The sequence below is a fragment of the Furipterus horrens genome, unplaced genomic scaffold (genome assembly GCF_987537825.1).
Source record: "Furipterus horrens unplaced genomic scaffold, mFurHor1.1.pri manual_scaffold_3, whole genome shotgun sequence".
Taxonomy (NCBI): domain Eukaryota; kingdom Metazoa; phylum Chordata; class Mammalia; order Chiroptera; family Furipteridae; genus Furipterus; species Furipterus horrens.
Genome location: NW_028327173.1, coordinates 7457519 through 7478018, shown reverse-complemented (window position 1 = coordinate 7478018; position 20500 = coordinate 7457519). Strand labels below are relative to the sequence as shown.

Here is a 20500-nt window from a genome sequence, read left to right as displayed (position 1 = left end):
ATAGCCAGCCCTTGCAGCTGACTGACCTGAGTAAATCCCTCCCATTGATTTGCCAACAGCACCCCAGGTTCAACTACAAGAGGAGGGTTCACTCAGCCCACACGAAAAGTGCACCACCCCCAGCTTGGGTGACAGGGGAGGCTATGCCACTGCACCCTACAGGACACCTACTCCATTAGGCCATCCTACCAAGACACGGAGTCAAAGTAGCTCTACCCAATACACAGAAACAAACACAGGAAGGCTGTCAAATTAAGGAGGCAAAGAAATGGGGCCCAAATGAAAGAATAGAACAAAACCCCAGAAAAAGAACCAAATGAAACGGAGAGAGCCAACCTATCAGATACAGAGTTCAAAACACTGGTGATAAAGATGCTTGGAGAAATGGTTAAGTACAGCCACAAAATAAAGGAAGAAGTGAAGGTTATATAAAGTGAAATAAAGAAAAATATACAAGGAACCAACAGTGATGGCAAGGAAGCTGGATTCAAATCAACGACTTGGAACAAAAGGAAGAAATAAACATTTACCCAGAACAGAAAGAAGAAACAAGAATTGAACAAAAACAAGGAGAAGCTTAGGAACCTCTGGGATAACTTTAAATGTACCAACATCCGAATCACAGGGGTGCCAGAAGGACAAGAGGAAGAGCAGGAAATTGAAAACCTATTTGAAAAAATAATGACAGAAAACTTCCCTAACCTGGTGAAGGAAATAGACACACAAGTACAAGAAGTACAGAGTCCCAACAAGATGAACCCAAAGAGGCCCACACCAAGACAATATCATAACTAAAATGCCTAAGGTTAAAGAGAGAGAATTTTAAAAGCAGCAGTAGGAAAGCAGAGTTACCTACGGAGTTCCTATAAGATTGTCAGCTGATTTCTCAAAAGAAACTTTGCAGGCAAGAAGGGACTGGCAAGAAGTATTCATGGTGATGAAAAGCAAGGACCTACAACCAAGACTACTCTATCCAGCAAAGCTACCATTTAGAATGGAAGGGCAGATAAAGTGCTGCCCAGACAACGTAAAGCTAAAGGAGTTCATCATCACCAAGCCCTTAATATATAATGTTATAGGGATTTAAGAAAAAGATCAAAACTACGAACATTAAAATGACAACAGACTCACAATTATCAACAACTGAATCTAAAAAATAAAAACAAAAACAAACTAAACAAACCACCAGAACAGCGACAGAATCACAGGTATGGGGATTGTCTGGAGGGATATGAGCTGGATGGGAGAAGAGGGAGAAATGGGGAAGAGGTGCAGGGATCTAGAAGCATAATTGGTAGGAACAAAATAGATGGGGGGGGAGCGGGGGGATGGTTAAGAATAGTATAGGAAAGGGTGAAGCCAATGACCCCCATGGACATGAACTAAGGGAGAGATTGGTGGAGAGAAGGGGGGGGTACCAGGCAGAGGGAGGCAAAGGGAAAAAATGGGGACAACTGTAACAGCACAATCAATAAAATATACTGAAAGAAAAAAAGAAAATTACGGACCTCCCCTCCTCACTTTAAAATTCAAAGGCTCAAAAATATTAGCAAATAATACCAGGAAATGTATCAGGAGAGCAACAGATGAATACATTATGACCAGATGGGGCTTATTCCGGGAATAAGTGCAGTGAGGTACCAGGAAATTGATCAACACAATATTACATTGAGAAAACTAATGGAGCCGTGACTGGTGTAGCTCAGTGGGTTGGGTATTGTCCCACAAAACAAAAGGTTGCCGGCCAGGTCCTCAGTGGGGGCATGCCAAGGACAATCAATCCATGTTTCTCTCCCTCTCTCCTTCCCTTCCCCTCTCTCTAAGGGTGAATGAATAAACGCTTTCTAAAAAATCAAGGGAGAAGAACAATACGGCCATAACAACAGACTACAATTCAGCAGCCATTCCTAACTTACGTTTATTTCCACAAACCAATGGAAAGATGGTCAGATGCCAGGGAAATGCAAAGTAAAGACCGAGACAGCACTTTGCATCCCTCGGACTGGTAGGCACGGTGCTGGGAGAGGCCACTTCCAGGCGGCTGCCGCCAGCCGCGGTCCCACCAGAGTTTTTTGGAAAGTGATCTTGCGAATGTCCTCTAACCCTTGGCTGCTGGGAGTCAGCACAGAAATAATATTCATGCCTAAGCACACACGTGGGAGGCTGTTCTTGGCGGACTGAAAACCAAGGGAATGCCCACCAATAAGGAATAGTTGAGTCAGTTACAGAATCTTCGCATCAATAATCATGCAGCATTGAAGACAGGTCTACCGACCTGAAGGTAACACTGAGAAGTTGCAAGAAAAGTATGCAAGACTCCAATTTTATAAAAACAAATGTCAGGAAACTATTATAGATGAGTATGTATATCTGTGTACATGCCCGACTATAATTCCAGGAGTGTAGTGAGCATATAGGCAATATGCGCGGATATTAGTCTTGAGGTGGCGTAGATGGGGATGGTATTGGGGGGAGAACAAAAGGGGAAAAATACAGCAATAACGGCCCTCGTGTGATAGAACACATGTGGAATTATATTTTTGTTTGGCACTTGTATGAAGAACTTAAAAACAAGTTTTTAAACGTTTCAGCAGGATTCTTCTGCAGCCAGTTCTTTTCTTCACTGCTCCTGAGGACCTGGTCTTCTCAGGGATTGTACCTTGGTACCTGGGAGGTGGCAGCTGAGCTGGTGCAGGAAGGCCGCTGTCCCCACACACCCTTGCTGTGCCATCAGTTTCTCCATGCCCTGGGTGCTTGGACAGACGTCTTCAAACACTGGCCCATGCCCAGGGGGCCCTGAAATAGTCTAGTGTGCTCTCTCTCACCTTGGGGTGTTAAGCCACACCTCCCAGCGCCCCCCCCACCCCCCCACCCTTAGAAGGGGCCTATCTTTAGACGCCATGCTTCGGTTTGGGAAGTGCAGCTCCTCCCTTCTCTAAGCTCCTGGGTTTCTGTTGGACATTTGGTCCTGACTGGCTCTTGCTGAGTCCAGTGGGCAACAGTGGGTGGGGTATTTAAATGCACATGGGGGCGCATTTCCTCATTAAATCCCATTCCTCGCCTACTCCATGCCGAATGCAGCTGAGGCTGCCTCCTCTCACTTGAAGTTCATGATCAGCAGTCTCATCAACAGGCCCTTCACGCTGCGGGCCTGTTCGCCTTCCCCCTCCCCTGGCTGTGGTACCTCCTCTCCCCTCTCCAAATCTGCACCCTTCCTGCCTGCTCCCTGCTGGTGTCCGAGGAAACAGAAGCCACTGAATGAGAACGACCCAACAGTTCCGTTATCTCCCCGCCTTCCTGGCCAGTGGGTCTCCCTTCTCTCCTTTTATCTCCCTCCTCCGTTACGATCCTTCTCTTGAAGCGCCAGTCACTTCTCTCCTTCCGTTTATGGCCAGCTTACGCAGAGAACTGTCAATATCACCTCTCCATTTCCTCTCCTCCCGTTCTCCTCCTGAAACTACTCCAGTCCGGCTCTCATCCTCACCACTCCCGTCAAACTGCCCTCGGAAAGGTCTCCAGTGACCTCGAGGCTGTAAATCCCATATTAACTGTTGGTTCTCCTCTGACTTATCTACCGGCAGTGCTGGCTGCTTAACTTCCCTGCTCTTTGAAACCATTCTGGACTCGGCTTCCAGGACCACACTCCTGGCTTCACGCCCACGACCCTGGATGGTCCTGCTCAGTCCCCTTGACTGTTCTTCTACATCTGCCTAAACTCTGATGTCGGGGAGCCCCAGGGCGCAGATCTGGGGCCTCCTCTCTTTGCTGCCCCCACTCAGTCCTTTGGGGCTATCATCCAGGCTCCACCTGTCCCCATCGGGCACCTTGAGCCAATTCCAGACTCCCATGGCTGACTGCCTTCTTGACATCTCTGGCAGGTAATAAGTAGGCACCTTGAACTTAACACGTGCCAAGTGAGCTCCAAACCTGCTCCTCCTGAAGCCTTCCCCTCTCAGTAAATGACAGCTTCCCTCCTGCCAGGGCCTAGACCAGTGACCTTGGCGTGGTGGGGCGGGGAGCAGCCGGCATAACCCCTGGGCCCTGGAGGACAGAGTGGCTGACTCTTGGCAAGTTAAGTGCGGTTCACGGGGCAAGGGGAGAGGGGGCACGTCATTGTGAACATTGTGGTACATCTGACCTTTGTCACTGATGATGGCCTATAATCTCTGGAACATCAAGAAACCAGAAGAAAAGACACGTCTGGGAAGTCAACAAAGGCTTTTATTCCACAGGAAGAAAAATCACGACTCTGATATGAGAAACAGATTAAAGAGTCCGAACAGACTGGTGATTGTAATAGTGTTTACACAGTGGAGAACCAGAGGATTTTATCAAGCAGCTACTATGGTATTTTGAGGCACAGATGAGGCTTAAAAACGAAGTGGCCCTGGAACCTTGGGCACACCAAGGTGAGCACACGCGGGGCTGGTGAGAGCTGCCATGGTGTCCTGCGGTGTGTGGCGGCCAGGCCCGGAGGGGGAACACTGACCTCTGTCCTGCCTCTCCCGAGGGCAGAGAAAGCCGCTAGGGTTAGGCGGCCACATGGGCTGGCCACCTGTGCTGGGTCAGGGAATAAGGGCGGCTTTTGATTTCTCCTTATCCGATGTCTCCTTCAATTGATTTCACTTTCCTCCGAGAGGAACTATGGACTTGAGGCAGCATGAGAATCGGTGGGAATTATCATAACAAAGTCTCGGACATCACTGGTTAAATACCAGTTTGAGAAGAAACAGGGCATTCACGGAGCCAGGGCCAGAGCCTGCTTCCTCCAGAGCTTTGGATTATTTTCCTGGCAAACCAGAAGCCCCTGAAACCTTATTGCCACACCTGGCATGAGGGCGGGGAGGGCAGCGGAGCTTGAGAAGCTCTCCACGGCATCCACCTGCCCCCCAGCCCCACCCCATTTTCACGTTCTAAGGCGCAAATGTCAGAGAGGAGTTGCACAATCAGAGGAGATGGGCAACTATTTCAAGGGCAGATTAAAATTAGAAAGGAGTGGGAGGAGGGCCTCAGCACAGCTCTCTGCAGTCCAGGAAGCGCCCCTCCGCATCGGGCACATCCAGCTTTCTGCTCTCCGAGCCCAGAGCCCCCACTGCTGCCAAGCCCCTTAATCCAGTTCAGAAATCCAAGTGACCGCTTTCCAGAATGGGACAGAGGGCTTGCTGAGGCACACGTCAGCCCTGCTGAGAGTCTCCTCTGTAAGAGGTTCTGATGGTAGGCAAAGGGCTACTGATGACGAAGCCACAAGCCACACGTGTGGATGCAGGGAGGCAGGCTGGGGAGGGCGCAGTCCTGCGGAGGATCCCGGGTGTGAGCGGACACCATCCTGACTGCCCCAAGGCCGGCCAACACACACACACACACACACACACACACACACCTCCGACCCCTCAAAAGCCAGGTTTCCACCTAGCAGTCCATGAAATTCAAGTTCAGTGAAGACTAGACCTTGGAGTTCAAGACGATCCTTGAAAACACTACTCAGCTAAAGCACTTGAACTTGCAAGTTCCCTTCCTGCTTCTTTGAACCCCCCCACCCCTCCCACACACGGAGGGAGAGGGAGAGAAACAGAAAGATCAGCTTCATTTGTGTCTTCGGAGGATCTGGGCTATGACTTATAAACACCGAAACTGTCTCCACAGCCACTGCCCAACTGAGTTGTTTTAGCTCTGGGTTGCTGTGACAAGGCTGTAGAAACTGATTAGCTTTATGAAAATAAAAATTTAAAAATCACAAGGCTAGTCATTTATCCAAGAGTGAGTCTCACCCCCATCCCCACAACTTGTCTCTTCCCTACAGAAAAGGGAGAAACCAAACAAGAGCCCAGAAGGAGTGGGCATCACACCAGCCTTGTTACTGGTTGGAATTTAAAACCAAGGACAAGAGATGCTTTGGCCAAATCTTGGTACCATAAAAAACTTACCAAAACAGCTTAGCTCTTTAACATTCAAATTCCATCTCCTGTCCTAAGACTCTCCCTCTCCCTTCCGGCCCCAGGGCAGACGGCTGGGTCCCCAGCACTGTGGATCTGGGCGCCTGCCTGCTGCTTTTATTAGAGTCCTAGGACCTTCTCCTCTGCTGCAGCCCAGGAAGACGGACATTCTTACTGTGGATTTTGATAAATTTGTGGATTTTTGATTTGTTAAAACAAAGATTTTTATGGGATAGTTTTCCCCCCTTCTAAATCAACAGAGTCTGTCAATGTTTCAAACTGACCCACTCTGACAATAACCCGAGAAAAACTCATTAAGTTGGCAAGACTCATCAGGAGAACGCCGAAGAGATAGGTAGATAAAAAATAATAATTTGTGATAATCTTAACAGCTACCTTTAAAAGGAGGGGTGAGGAACAAATCACAGGTGGGTTTTGGAGCCACGCCCCCTTCTTCCAGGGCCCGCTCCGGCCCCGCCCACCCCACTGCAGTCCACTTGACCCTGAGTCCTCTAGTTCCCAGCCTCACGTCCGTCAGCTCTCAAGAGTGCCTTTTGTAGAGAATACCCTGGATCAGACGTGCTGAATTAGTGCAATAGAAGACCCAATATAATTTTATATTACTTTACAGCCAACAAGCCTTTACACAGGTCACAGGCCCTGTCTGGAAATGTGCCTATATATTTACAAACACACAGTTGTACATATATACATGTTAACAAAATACAGGGCAATCCAAAAATTAGATTCATCTCAGGACACTTTCTTTTTTACGTTATTCGACCAATACCTTTTAAAAATTACCTCCCCATAATCTAAAGTAACCCCCACCCCACAAATTAATACTCTTGGTTTGCATTCATATCCCCCCATCAGCGTTTACTTCTCCTCCTCCTTGGTACCGTCCCCCAGGCTGTACTCTGGCGTGGCCTCCAATCCGGGCTCCCGACTGGTGGGGCTGGGCCGCGGCACCCCCGGCCGTCCAGCGCGGGCCCCCTCAGGAGTCCAGCTCCAGCTGCTCCTCGTTTTCACCGAGTCTTAGCATCAGCTGCTGTTCGTAGTACAGGCTCTTTGCATAGTTTATTTCTTGTGATAACTTGATGGCGAGGACCTCCGACTTCACGTGGACCTGGAGGACAGCAGCGAATGAGTGACCTGTCCCCGGGGGGCTGCACAATCAAAGGGCCCAGCTGCAGAGGCCAGGACGGGGACCCCTGGGCCTTGAAGAGCGAGCCTCCAGGACCCTACTCCTAGTCTGTGCTAATTTGAGGTCTGGGGTGGGGGTCGGGGGGGTGTTCTTGGAACCCGTGTCTTTAACACATTCCCCAGGTGGCTGTGTAGCCAACCATGGTCACCTGATGCTGGGGCTCCTTGCCCCCGAGGACCAGTTTGGGCTTTGAGGGGGTGTGGCTCTGCCGAGGACCGTACCGTGGGGATTCAGTCCCCAGTCTGGTGACAGTCCAACAGCGCGAGAACCAGCACTCCGGCGCCTCGAGGTCTTTCTCATCTGAGCTGCTCACTCGCCTTGAAAGGGGCAAAATGCAGCTGGGCTAGGCTCCCCACCATGAAGAGGAACTTGTGGAAACAACCCCCACTTTGGGGTGTTAACTCTATTTTACTCTCCCAGCCCTGATTTAAGCCTGTGATCCCAGCATAGCCAGTACAAGCCGAACCAAACCCCAGTGCATTCCTGAGCAGGGAGAAGGTCAAAGAAAAGAGGCCCGGTAAGGTGGGCTGGTTGCTATTTCTGACCTGTAGGAAGACCCTGGGATAAGCAAGACCACTTTGAATGACACGTCCTTCTCACAGGCAGGCCAGGCAACCCTGGCTTACCAGGTGAAAAATGAGGCCCAGGCTCTGGGCTTCATGAAAAGACACGATGTCAGAATGTGGCCCAGACTGGGTCCTCGTGTGTGCTCCTGCCGAGCCAACAGTCCCTCCACACGGGGACAGCTCCTTCCGGTGGTGGCCATATACCTCTGACCAAGTCACCTGCTGTCACCAAGCCTCCTTACCAGTCAAGTGGGGACAATGACACTCCAGCATCAAGTGATCTGTAAGAAGTACTTAGTACCCAGCCTGGCACATAGTAAGCCCTTAATGAATGCTAGTTATTAACAGTAACATTATTATTTAGAAGTCCTGCCGTAACAGTATCTTCTAACCTTTGGAGGCAAAGTATACATTTTATTTACAAATATTTACCAGGCATTCATCCTGGGGCAGGGCCTCTGCTATGTATCGCTCCTTTGCGCAGACAAAAGAAAGTTACTTTCCAACTGTTGGAGAGACCACAGAGAAGCCGGGGTGCGCTCAGACACCTTCCTAGAGGTGCGGGGGCCAAGAGGCGGCACCCCTGGGGTTGACAGCACAGCTGAACCCTAACACGCATTCCTGCTACGCCGCGTCAGCAGGGCAGGTGTGGCCGGGCCGTTTCTGTCCCTTACTCCCCGCACACACCCATTCGGGAGGGCAAAGAGGGCGGCTGTGTGCGACTCACCATGGGCTTCTGGTGGGAGGGGCCGGGGATGGACACGCCACTGCTCGTGTTCACCGCCTTCTTGGTCACCTGCACGTACACCTTCCCATGGTCTTTGGAGACGAGGCAGTGGTAGAGGTCGTCATACTTGACTTCGAGGAAGATGGCCTCCCGGTCTACGTAGTCTCCGCTCTTCAGGAAGTACACGGCCTTGGAGGAGATGAGCACACAGTAGCTATCGATGTTCTCCACGGCGATGAAGCTGCGCAGGAAAGGGGAGGTCACAGAGCCTGTGGGAAGCAGGGGCGGGGGGTGCCCAGGCGCACTCTGGGGTCCCCAGGTCTGACCTGGAACCAGGCCCCTCCCGCACTCACTCACTCCACCTTGGGCAAGTGGCGCGATCGCTTTGAGCCCCCGTTTCATCATTTATAAATTAGGGATAAAAGTGGGACTGGCGTCCCAGCCCCATGCACAGGGGGCTGGGCCCATGTGCGTACGATGACGACCGACAGAGAAGTCATCCCTCTCCTGAAACTGTATTGTGTGGGTGTCCCAGTGAGGAGGTTTAGGGGGTGTCAGGCTTAGAGAGAACTGTAACAATGCTTTTTTGTTGGACAAAACAGAGGGAGAAGAAAGGACGTTTCTACACGTTGCCTGAGCAGCCGAGAAAGGTCTCTCCGAGCACAGGAGCTCAAGCCCAGCCGCTGGCAGAGCCAGGCCGGGAGCGGGAGATGGGAGGGGAGGAAGCGGACCCCACAGGCCCCCGAAGGGGGGACGTGAGACGGCGCGAGGCTCTTGCGCTGCACAGACACCGACTTCCTTCCTATCTCAGTTCTGCGAGGCCACCGCCAGCGACAGGAAACCTGTGGGACCTCCGCTCCGTGCTCAGAAAACTCCCGACAGTTGGAAGGCGCTTTTGTTAGCAAAGCTGTCACCCTGAGCGCCACACCTTCCAGGCACTGCTTCTGCGGGCTTTGGGGCCACTTAGAAAACATCGCCTTCCTCTTCCTCCATGGAGCTCCCAGACTGAAAGGGGAAATTTATGCAAACCGCACCTCTCGGCCGAGCCACTGAATGGAGAGCAGTGACCCTTGGTGAGCGCTGTGACAGCTCTCCGGCCTGGCTGCCTCCCCGCATCTTGTGACAGCCTTCCACAATGGGGCCGCGCTGTCGGGAGGACAGCAGAGGCGAGCGGATGACGGCAAGAATACTAAGAGCTGACCGCAGGCTGGCTGTCAGGCTGCGGCCCCCTGGGCCTTGATGTCCTGAGAGGAATTTGCAAACTGCAGTCGCTCAGAGCCCAGCCCCCCACCCCCAACTCCGCCCCCTGGAGCTGCTGGAGGGCCAGGGTCCCAGGACGGCTTTGTTAGGATGGCAGGGAGGGAGGCCTGCCTGCTGGTGGACAGGCCACTTCCTCTCGGTCCCAAGCAATGTGCCAGTCACCTACTGTCCGGGATTAGCGAGCCCCCCGCCCCGCCCTGCATTCAGGACACACTGTGTCTCTCAACCCACCCACATCCTCCATCTGGAGGACCCACAAGTTCCAGCTCCTTCGTGAAGCTTCTCAGTTTCCCCATGAAATGCTCCAACCCTGCCCTACTTCTGAACGCTTAACTGCTTACCTTCAAAAAGCATTGCCAGACACTTACTTGACCTCTGATGTGTCCTGGATAGGACTCTCAGCTCTGACTAAGCGGATGGAACAGTGGGGTCCACATCCTCGCTCCCCGCCCCGTCTCTCTGAGCATCACCACCGAGTCTGCAGCCAGAGGATTCGCTCAGCAAGTAACTGCCTGCATGCCATTGCCATTTAAATCATGGCCTCACATTTAAATCACATGGCCTCACATGACAATTGTAGTTTGTTGTTCTATTCTAACTGGTGGGCAGTGCCAAGAATGTACACTTGTCAAGTCTCAATGCCCAGATTAGAAAGACCCAGCAGCTTCTGGTGGCCAGGCCACGTAGCACAGACTTTCCCACATCCCGGTCCCGACAGTGCGTGCCATTTAATGGAGTGGTATAAAACCGAACGCTGCTGGTCCAGAGGAAGAACAGGAGACAGAGACAGACGGAAAGACAGAGAGAGGTAAACGACGCTTCCTGATGAGAGGAAGCACTGCAGGGCCAGCAGAACTTGCTGGGAAACCAGGCAGAAACCGAAAAGCGGCCTACGGCTTCTGAGCACCGGTGGCCGGGCAGGTGGCCGCTCAGGCTGAACTGGGGTCTCTCCAAGGAGACGCCCGAAGCAGCCACTGCAGCTGGGCTGAGAGCAGGAATGCGCATTAAAAACCCAACCGAGTTATTTCCATTCCTCTGGTCCCACGCAGGAGGGGCCCTTCTGTCCCTTCCCCCTGGGCCCTCTCCACCCCATCTGGCACCCCGTGTGGCTGACGTTCACCCACAGCCTTGAAAAGGGCTGAGGCCTTTCCTGCATCTGGGCAGCTGCTCATACCCGGGCCGCGGTGGCTGACCTTATCCGTGCACTTTCCACTGGAACTTTTATAGGCTTTAAAATAGACTCCTTTTCAAGATGCCACAGATGGTGCAAGTCTTCAGCCAGGCCCGATCCCCCCGAGGGTGGAGGGGGGCTCTGGGCTGGGAGGCTGTGCTGGGCGGAAGGGCCCACAGTGCAAACTCGAGGCTGGGTGGGTGGGGACCCCGCCAGGCTGCGTGACTCCAGCCAGGCCAATTGCTTTCCTCATGCTTCAGTTTCTTCATCTGATAGAGGCAACACTACCTGCCAGCTTCCGGCACAAAGTTAGTGAAGTCAAAAGATTTCAAGGCCAGACGGGCCTGGGAGGGGAGAGGAGCAGTAAATGGGCCCAGATCTCCGCTCTGTGGGTCCAGGGGCCCCCTTCATATCCCAAAGCTACTGCAAACAATAACCTTCTCCAACTTTTACATGAAATGTTCTGTTTCTTCAGATCAAAAGCAGATCCGAGCTCAGGCGTAAGCAAGAGGAGGAGGAAGGGAGCCAGCGAGGTCACAGCAGGCGGCTGGAGCCCCAGGGTCCCCTCCGCGGGCGGAGCAGGAGCCGTCGCACACAGCTCTGTCTTCATCATCCTCTTGCCACTTCCTCGGCAGCCCACGGCCCGGCACCAGGGCGGGTGCACAAACACACACACTTTTTCTTTTTCTTTCTTTTTTTTACAGAATCTGGAAACCACATCAAAGAATAATGGAAACTGTGCTCAGGATGAGGGGTTCCCAGACTCATCGCTGTGAGAAGTTTGGGTGTCAGAGATGTGGGGGCCACAGCAGTGCTCCCCGCTGGCCCCCGTCAGCACTCTTCTTCCTCCTTTCTCCTCTGCAGCCACGGAGCCACGAAGCCATGGCACCTCCCTCCCTTCCTGGCCGTCCACATGCAGGAGGCCTGCCCCCTGCAGGCCTCACTGGTGAGGCCCAGGGCCCCACCAATGGCCACCGAGTCCAGACACTGGCTTTCCACTCTGCGTCCACTGTGTAACCGCGCTCCAGGCAGGGCTGCTCCCAGCCCATGAAGGAGTGACGGCCGGGAAACCTCGTGGGCTGACCCAGGGGAGGAAAGGCGCAGGTCGCAGGCTGCTCCTGAGGGCGTCCTGCTATTCTTGGACCTGTCAGGACCTCAGAGGGAGGGAGAGTAAAAGCATGCGGCCAGAAACAAACCTCTGCATCAGCTTTATCCCTCAAATATGAGAACGAGAGAGGCCACCCAGGGTTCTGTGGACACACTGCAGTTGCTCTAAGTACTGTAATTAATTCTGTAAAAAACAGGATTTTAAACTTTGGTTAAAAGTTTTACTTTTAAATCTCCTTTAAGGAGAGAATGAGGACACTGTGACCTTGGGATCAATGTCAGAAAGTTTCTTCAGAGAGAAAGGAAGGCACGTGGCCCATATCATTCTCTGAGCGCACACAGGCTCCCATGGACAGTGGACGAAGCCGGCAAGGCCCGCGATCCCTAACCACGTCCCAGACCACGGCCGCCACGGCATTCCCTCAGCAACACCAGGGGCAGGATCCACAGCAGCTTCAGTCTCTCCCTCTGCGGCAGGTGATGGTGCCTTTTCTCCAGGCCGCACGGCCCCGTGACTCTCTCTCCTCTCCTGGGCGCACCCCTCCCCACCCCAAAGGACCAGGTCACTGGTCCCCAACCTTCCCCAGCTTTCCCTTCCCCTGGGGCCCCGCCCCCCCATGGCTCACACTTCTCTTTTAAAAGTGGTCATGGGTTACAGAGAGTTTGGTAATGGTGTGTCTGTTTCCCCCGCTAGACTATATACACTTGTCAAGGAAAGGGCAGATTTCTCCCTCGCCCTGGCACACAGTAGGAGTCGGTAAATTTATGTGTTCGGCAGTCCAGAAGATGATGACGAAATTACACTGTCAGGTCCGATGGAATCTGGCTGAGCAAGCGCAGCTTCGGACGCTGGTTGTATTTTATCCTGTAGTAAAGCTAGAGAATTCTCTCAGAACTCCTGGTTTTATGTATTCAAGATTTAACAAGCCATTAACTTTGATCAGAATAGCTGGAAAACGCACCAAACGGAAGTTTTATTTCAGTGGCATATCAAAGAATGCCCAATTCCCTACGTGTCCATGGTTACTGATATAGATTCAGTGTTTCCTGGCTGAGAAAAGGAAGCCAATGAATTCTACCCCATCCCTCAAAAGGACCTGTCTTTTGTTTTTGCCTTTAGACTGTATATATCACTACTATAAGGTTTATGTCTATAATTACATGCTATTAGAATCAACACTATAACCTGTGCTCAAAACAATATTTCTGATTTCTCTCTCTCTACCTGCAACTTCTTAACAACAGACAAGATACAAAACACCACAAACGCTCTGTTTACAAAGGGTGCAAGAAAGAAGAATTTTACTCCTGATTTTCTTTATGTGTTCTTCAAGTTTGCTAACCATGCATGAGTTTATTTCATCAAAAAGAGAAAGGACTTATCTGATTGGTGGGTTCACGGGCTATTTTTGTTTTCCTTTTTATATTGTTTCTGTATTTTATTTGGTTTATTTATTTTTAGGGTGAGGGGAAGAGAGGGAGAAACATCGACTGGTTGCCTCTCGAATGCGCCCCAACCAGAGACTGAACCCACAACTCAGGCCTGTGCCCTGAACTGGGGATCGAACTGGCATCCTTTCACTTTTCGGGACGATGCCCAACCAACTGAGCTACACCGGTCAGGGCGATTCTTTCTATATTAAGGAAACCTCATAAATGTCATTTTGTAAAACTATATTTTGAAAATACAACCCAATTGTCAAAATTCAGAAAACAGGAAGCTAGAGCAGCTTCTTAGGTCATGTGTGTGGCTCAGCGGCCCCTTTTTGGGAAAGGTCAGAGCCATTCCCGTGCTTCCGATGCCAGGAGGTAACTGTGATGAAGGGTCAGAAATGAAACAGGTACCCCTTTCTCCCCCCACCCCCCTCTCCCTTTCAACGATAATGAGGTTCCTGGCTACAGGTAGACACTAGTTATAAAGAAAAGTTAATCTAATCAGATAGGACGGATTTTACTTTCACATCAGCTTAAGTCAGGATCCTATTTCAAAACCAAAATTGAGAAAAATGGGAAGCAACAGTAATTCTGCAACATACCAGAGCAATATTTGATTCATTCGAAACTAAAGCCTTTTCAGCTGGCCGGACCTTAAGTCACATGTCAGTAACTATCTTTTTAATGCTAATTAATTAAATGAAATGAAAAAATTAAACGAAACTTGATCTGGGAGCACAGAGTTGAAGTCACCAGGGCACTGGGACTTTGTGGGGTTTTCACTACATCAGGAAGTAATTACACAATATTTTCCAGAAGTGAAACAGTGAGTCTAACTGGAAAAAAATGTGGAAACAGTTAGTTAGAACAGTAGAGCAAGGTATTAAAGACCCTTTTAAGGGGTTAACTCTGAAGGAAAATATGCAAATAATTAGGTCTGTAAACATGTTTTTAATTACAATTCTAGGATAAAAGTCAGGGGTATAATTTGGCACTCACGTGCTTTTCCTGAAAACCCCTGTCCTGCAAAGTGATGATTCTAATGTTCCCGTCACCGCGAGGACCCAGCCTGACCACGGGGGCACATCAGAGGACGCTTGCCAGCTCCCCAGTGACTTTTTCCTTGTACACTGAGGAAGGTCGCGGTCACGTACCTCCTTCCACGTTCGCTGGCGAGATGCACCCCACGCATGGGCGGGGACACATGGCTTTCATCTTCAGAATCAAAATCCATTCATGCCAATATCTTTTCCCAGTGCATATGAGTTTCAGGGGTTTCAGGAAATCTACTTCACTGGCCTCGCTTGGGCCCCAGCGTCCGGCTCTCCGGGGCTGTGCGCACGTCTCCCTGGCAGCAACCCGACAAGGACTGTGCTGCACACTTTCTCCCTGCGTGTTTGGCTCATGCCATTCTACTGAAAAATGGCTTTTGCAAGGACCACAGATGGAAATTAAAAGCCCAATGTACAGTGACTTATAATCTCAGTCTTTGACGCACCCTCCCGCCACCCCAAAAAAAAGACGGGAAAGTGAACACGTGTCAAGGTGACGTCAAACCGCAGCTGTCTGGCTATCATTCGTGCACAAGTACTTCCTGAGTGCCTACTGGGTGCCAGGCACTGTGCTAGGGGCTGAGGACTCTTCCGTGAATGGGACAGACGAGACCCCAGCCCTCTGGGGTGGCCAGACCAGTGGTCACTGCCCCATGCCCTGCTGTGCCTGAGGGGGCACTTCCAAGAGTCCCACCAGCAAGGTGGTATAAAGTGCGGTTGTGGCACCCAATCCTTAGCCCAAGGAAGCGGGAATATACAGTCCTCCCTGGAGTGAAACCTCATGGGGACTCAGGATATTGTAATGAGGACCAGAGCTGAGGCTAGGCTGGAAAGCAGAGTGTATTAATGATGCACGCTATAGGACTGAATTGTGTCCCCCCAATCTATGCTGAAGCCATCACTCCAATGTCACTGTGTAAAGTATGGAAGTAATTAAGGTTAAACAAGATCATAAGGGTGGGGCTCTGATCCTGCAGGATTAGTGTCCTTATGAGAGATGCCAGACAGAGATCGTTCTCTCTCAACGCCATGTGAAAGAGGGCGACAGTGGCCATCTGCAAGCCAGGAACTAAATTGGGCACCACCTTGACCTTGATCTTCCCAACCTCCAAAACTATAAGAAAATAAATTTACATGCTGACTGAATTAAGAGAGATTTAGACTAATCTGTCACTTCCTGAAAGATGGAAACTAAAACATTATTGACTGAAGAATGGGTGACGGATTGGAAGATTTTTAGATACATTCTCTAGAGCTTTGATCTTGAACAGCCATATTCAATGTTCCTATCAATGACTTGGAGTCACACTGTATGTCTTATTCAGTGTGAGGTTTATATTTAAGAAATAAAAATAAATGTTGCTGTTTAAGCCAGGCAGCCTACGGTATTTTGTTACGGTGGCCTGTGCTGAGACAGTGTGATGCACCTCCATCACCAAGGGACCTTCTTGTAACCCTGCTGGGGGCTCGGGTTACACAAAACACAGCCAGGAAGCCACAAATGAACTCTGGATGGGATTTTTGATGTCCCCGTTCAAACATTGCTACAAAAGTATGAGATGAGGTCAGTTTACCATGGTCGCTATCAACGACGCTGAAGGCCCCCCGGAGAGTTAGCCTCTACTTCAGACACTTCTTCACCAGCCGAGGAAGTCACAGTCCTGAGAAACTTCCCTCGTTTGCTTTACATTAAAGGTGATACATGAGCAGTAAAAGAAATTAAACTAGCGCTTTGCTACACCAGGCATAACTAACTGCTTTCTCTGAGCTGGTGGTTCTGATACCAGTTCAGGTTAGGGAGCATTTTACACAAAAAGGTAACTGAGGGGCACCCTAAAATAGTGATGTACTGAATTCTATCATACCGACTTGGGGTAATTTCACTAGTTTAAAATACCGTAAGATCCCAGGGACATAAGGTTCTGCATTTAAAGAGTAACAGAACAGTCCTAAGAAAACTGCGTTCCCCAAATTTCCAGCTACCACTCGTCACCGGTTCATCGTTTTGGCGACTAGCAGCAAACAGGACACCAAAGTTTAAGACAGTTTTCAGGGGGAAAAAAAAAAACCCTTAAAACTGAGAACATTTTATGATCTTCTCTCTTTGCTCTACCTAGAGAGAAACGGCCATTTTTCAGAAATAAAACCTGAAGGTCTCCCTCTGAAACCCAGTTTGAGAACCACGGCTGTAAGTAAGGCTGTTTGCAAGCAGTTACGTCTGAGCCTATAAAGCGTCTGGCCCAAGGACTCGTCGGTCCCAAGGTCTGAGAGTCACAACGGGACTCGGATCGGATGGGAGCTTCTCAGCCTCACAGATGGAAGCGACAACTCGGCGAACCCCCACGGCTGGTTTCCCACTTACAGTTCGTCCTGCACGTTGTCCGTGAGCTTGAAGAGCTGCTCCTGCCCCTCCGCCTGGCTCGCCGAGTAGCGGGGCAGCAGCCCCTGGGGCCCCGTGCAGCAGCGTGGCCTCCGCACCCTCTGCGCCTGAGTCCTAGGTGGGGACACGGACAGAAAGCAAAGAGGTCAGCCGTTTGGTTAAAATGGTGTCCCCGCCTCGCTTGAGACAAAAGGGCTGCCTCCGACGATGAGACACCCGCTAGGCCGCGTGGCCGGGGTTCGAGCGCAGCACCGGCTGTGAAGGCACGGAGACGGGGGCCAGCGGCCGGCTATGGAGTCGCGGACAAGCCAGTGAGCCTCTTTCACCCTCGGTCCCAGTTCCCTCTGTAAAGCGGGACGCTGACACCTCCCTCGTAGGACTGCTGTGAACGTCAAACAAAATAACGCCCGCCACGCCTCTGCTCGACAGAATGCGGACTGTCCACCCGTGCGGGCTGTGCTTGTCACACTATCCTTGCCGGACTTCCGTCAAAGTCCGCCTTCCTAGGCACCTCCTCGGGAGAGGCATCTCAGGCTTGCAGGGAGGGGGTCGGGGAGAAGAGTGAGGGGCCTGGGCATTTAGAAAGCACACACCCAGCGCCTGGATTTCTCCTAAGACGAGCTTAGCTGCCTGGGTACAGGGTGCGGGCGCAGGAATCACACGGGAGAGGAGGAAGGCTCCCTGGCCGGGTCCCCAGGCCACAGCCTGAGTTCCGCAGTGGCTCGAGCTCATGCCCCTCGGCTGTCGGCTGCCCAAAGGAATCTGCTTTGCTACGGCTTTCAGGGTAGGCTGATGTCTTTGTCCACAAACGACATACGGGATAATTGATAAGTGCTTTTTGGTGTTTTCCTAGAAACAGGAGTCCGTATTTGCCTTGGAAAGGCCGTGCATATTTCAGATGGCTGATAAGAGTGTGCTGGTCTGTCCTCGGCCTTGTACTGGCTGTACTTTTCATGATTTGTTCCTGGATTCCACTGAAGCAAAACACCCCTCTCTAGACACATCTAGACGAGGGGGACGGGCTTACACACCGAGTCAGTGCTGCAGCGTCAGGCCCCAGCGGCAGCGCGGAGGCTTACTTGCAAGGGCGACAAGTGCACTGGGGGGACAACTGGGGTGATGACATGAACAGGAAGTCCGCAAGCTCCACTGGACACACCATGGGCTAGCCGCAGACCTGGGACAATGGCAAAGCACGCCTGGACCCAGGCCAATGCTCTGCTCACTGCGCCACGGTGTCTAAGTCCCACACCTGGGCGATGTTTGCTATGTGCCGGAAAGCCAGAAATCCAGGGATAATTTTTCAAAAGTCCAGTCATAAGGAGCCCTGAGTACTACTCTTGTAGGGTGACGTTAGGAGACAGTAAGAGCCTCCACGCCTGCGCTGAAGGAGTGGGTGACAAATAACTTTATCTACCTCATGCACTCCTACATTTCCACCAGACGCAGTCTCAACTCCTCCTCCTCCAAGATGCGGGCGCCCTGCTGGCTCCCGACTGCGGGCGGAGGGCAGCGTGCGGAGGGCAGCGTGCAGGCCCTGTGCACCCCCCAGCAGAGAGGGGGCAGCTGCTGGGACAGCGCCAGCAACCAGGGCCAGGAAGGAAGCCGAGGGCGGGAGCGCAGTGGGCTTTCCGGGCAGCAGAGCCCTGTCCTGCCCCCCGGCCTAGGGACACGTCCACCACCATTGCACACGCTGCCTGGGCAGCCCGGTCAGCGTATCTTCCCCGAGGCCGTCCTGCTACTCTGTCTCCCAGGAAGCTCCTGGGAGAGGTTTGGGCTATTGTGGCAGGAGCCCCAAGGCTCCTCCGACAGGGGTGTGAGGAGGCCTATTCCTCTCCGCCCTCAACGCCTGCTCCAGTCTACGGGGAGGTCTGTAGGCTGTTCCCATACATCTCTCTAATCCAGCCATTCCTCCCTCTCTGCCGTCACTAACAAACGGTCTCTGGGTTTGTAATGGATCATTACAAGAACCTTACAACTTATTCTATTTCCACCCTTATCCATTCTTCACACGGCAGCGTGAATGGCCCTTTCAAAATACAACTGATACCAGGCTGGTCATGCCCTCAAAATGCAGTTGCTTTGCATCTCGGCTGCCCAGCGGGAAAGCAAGCGCCATGGGAGGAGGGGTTTTGTTTCATGTCCTGAAAACTAGATCAGTGCCAGATTCATGGCAGAGAAGCAGTACACGTTAGATGAACGAATGTATTCATAGTGGGGGCAGGTATAAGGGCCATTGTGACTACGAAGCTCCAAAAGGGGACTTGGGCGGACAGCTTGGGGATAACAGTCTGAGCCTGGAAAGTCAACAAAACCACGGCAAAATGGACTCAAGCTGGCTGGAACTCCGACCTCCTGACAGAAAGGGCCGGGGTGCATCTGTCCAGTTCACCGGTGGTCCCAGCGAAGGAAGGCGGCTGCAGGCAGAGCCGTGGAGCGATGCCTCTGCTGACCACGCATCTCCCTCAGAAGAGCTCGTCTTCTCATTAGCGCCGCAGGTGGGAAACCCGCGCTACCAGGAGAAAACGTAGGACGAGCCGTGAGCGCCTCTGATGGGGTCCGGGTAAGCTGGAGAAGCCGAGGAAAGGTGGCCGGTTTCTGGATTGGAGCCTTTGGAGACCACCTCTTGTAACAACTATGGGGTGGTTGGGAACATAAGTCAGCCTGCCCCATAGTGTCACAATATCCAATAACTTTCTGCGACAGTCAGTGATTTCTTGACTCAGTGAACTCCCTCAGGACCTCCCCCAAATTTTGGTGACTCACCCTCACCCCCATCTTCTGACTTGCAGACCACAAACAAAGCTGCCTGAACACAGGGAGCCCTAAAGTGGAGCAGCTCCCTGGGGTGCGCACCTGTCTGCCGCTCCCTTCCTTCTTTGTCTTCCAGGCAGCCTACGGACTATCTTCCCATTCCCGAGGTCCTCACTTTGTGACCAACCACGCATCACGGGGAGGCAGGAGCAGCGCTCGATGCCCACAGAGGAGCCACTGGGGCATTCAGGGCTGACTTCCCACGTGGCGTGGAAGGAGAGAGCGAGGGCACCTCTGCACTGGAGGGGACGCAGCCTCCTCTCACAGTTTTGTACACATCGGGACTACTTCTAGGAGGGGCGATTCAGAGATACTCTTACTAGAAGTGGGAAGTTGGATTAAAGGAATTCTTCTCACAATCTCCCCCATTACCTTATCACTGTCGGGGCCTCAAAAGCTGTTCTTTCTTCCCCGCAATGCAACTAGAATGTTAACTCCTGGGGCTAAAGTCGGCCGGATGGGGGAGGCGACAGGTGCTTCAAGTCACCGTGTGAGTAAACTCAGTCCCAAATGTAATCAGAGCATGAAAAACAAAACCCCAAAAGCTAGCGTTTTCAAACCTTGTGAGCCAGCAAAAAGTTTAAGGTGGTGTTATCCTTCAGGGCAGGCCACTGTGTGATGGGGCTGTTTTCTTCATACACGGACGACAGCACAATCAGGTCACACAACCCTCTGGATACGGTAGGACTGCGCAGAACAGGAACCCTGACTGGGTCACACTCTGCCTCAGGGATACCACGAGCCCCTCAGTAAGTGACTGGCCTGGGGTCACTTTCACATACGCCCTTGAGAACCTACCCGCACCTGGAGGGAAAGGACTCATCACTATCCCCACTTCAAGGCCCATTA

General features: G+C 51.8%; 1 protein-coding gene across 1 annotated transcript in view; it reads right to left on the bottom strand.

The window, feature by feature from the left end:
• Positions 1–6520: 6520 nt before the first annotated feature.
• The window catches only part of VPS13D (vacuolar protein sorting 13 homolog D), a 235897-nt gene continuing 221917 nt past the window's right edge, over positions 6521–20500 (bottom strand). The window contains exons 68-70 of the mRNA XM_090268616.1: positions 16820–16951; positions 8434–8674; positions 6521–7062 (exon numbers count right to left, since the gene is read on the bottom strand). Of these exons, the coding sequence (XP_090124742.1) occupies positions 6931–7062; positions 8434–8674; positions 16820–16951 (505 nt within the window). The 3' untranslated portion in view covers positions 6521–6930. The remainder of the gene's footprint in view (positions 7063–8433; positions 8675–16819; positions 16952–20500) is intronic.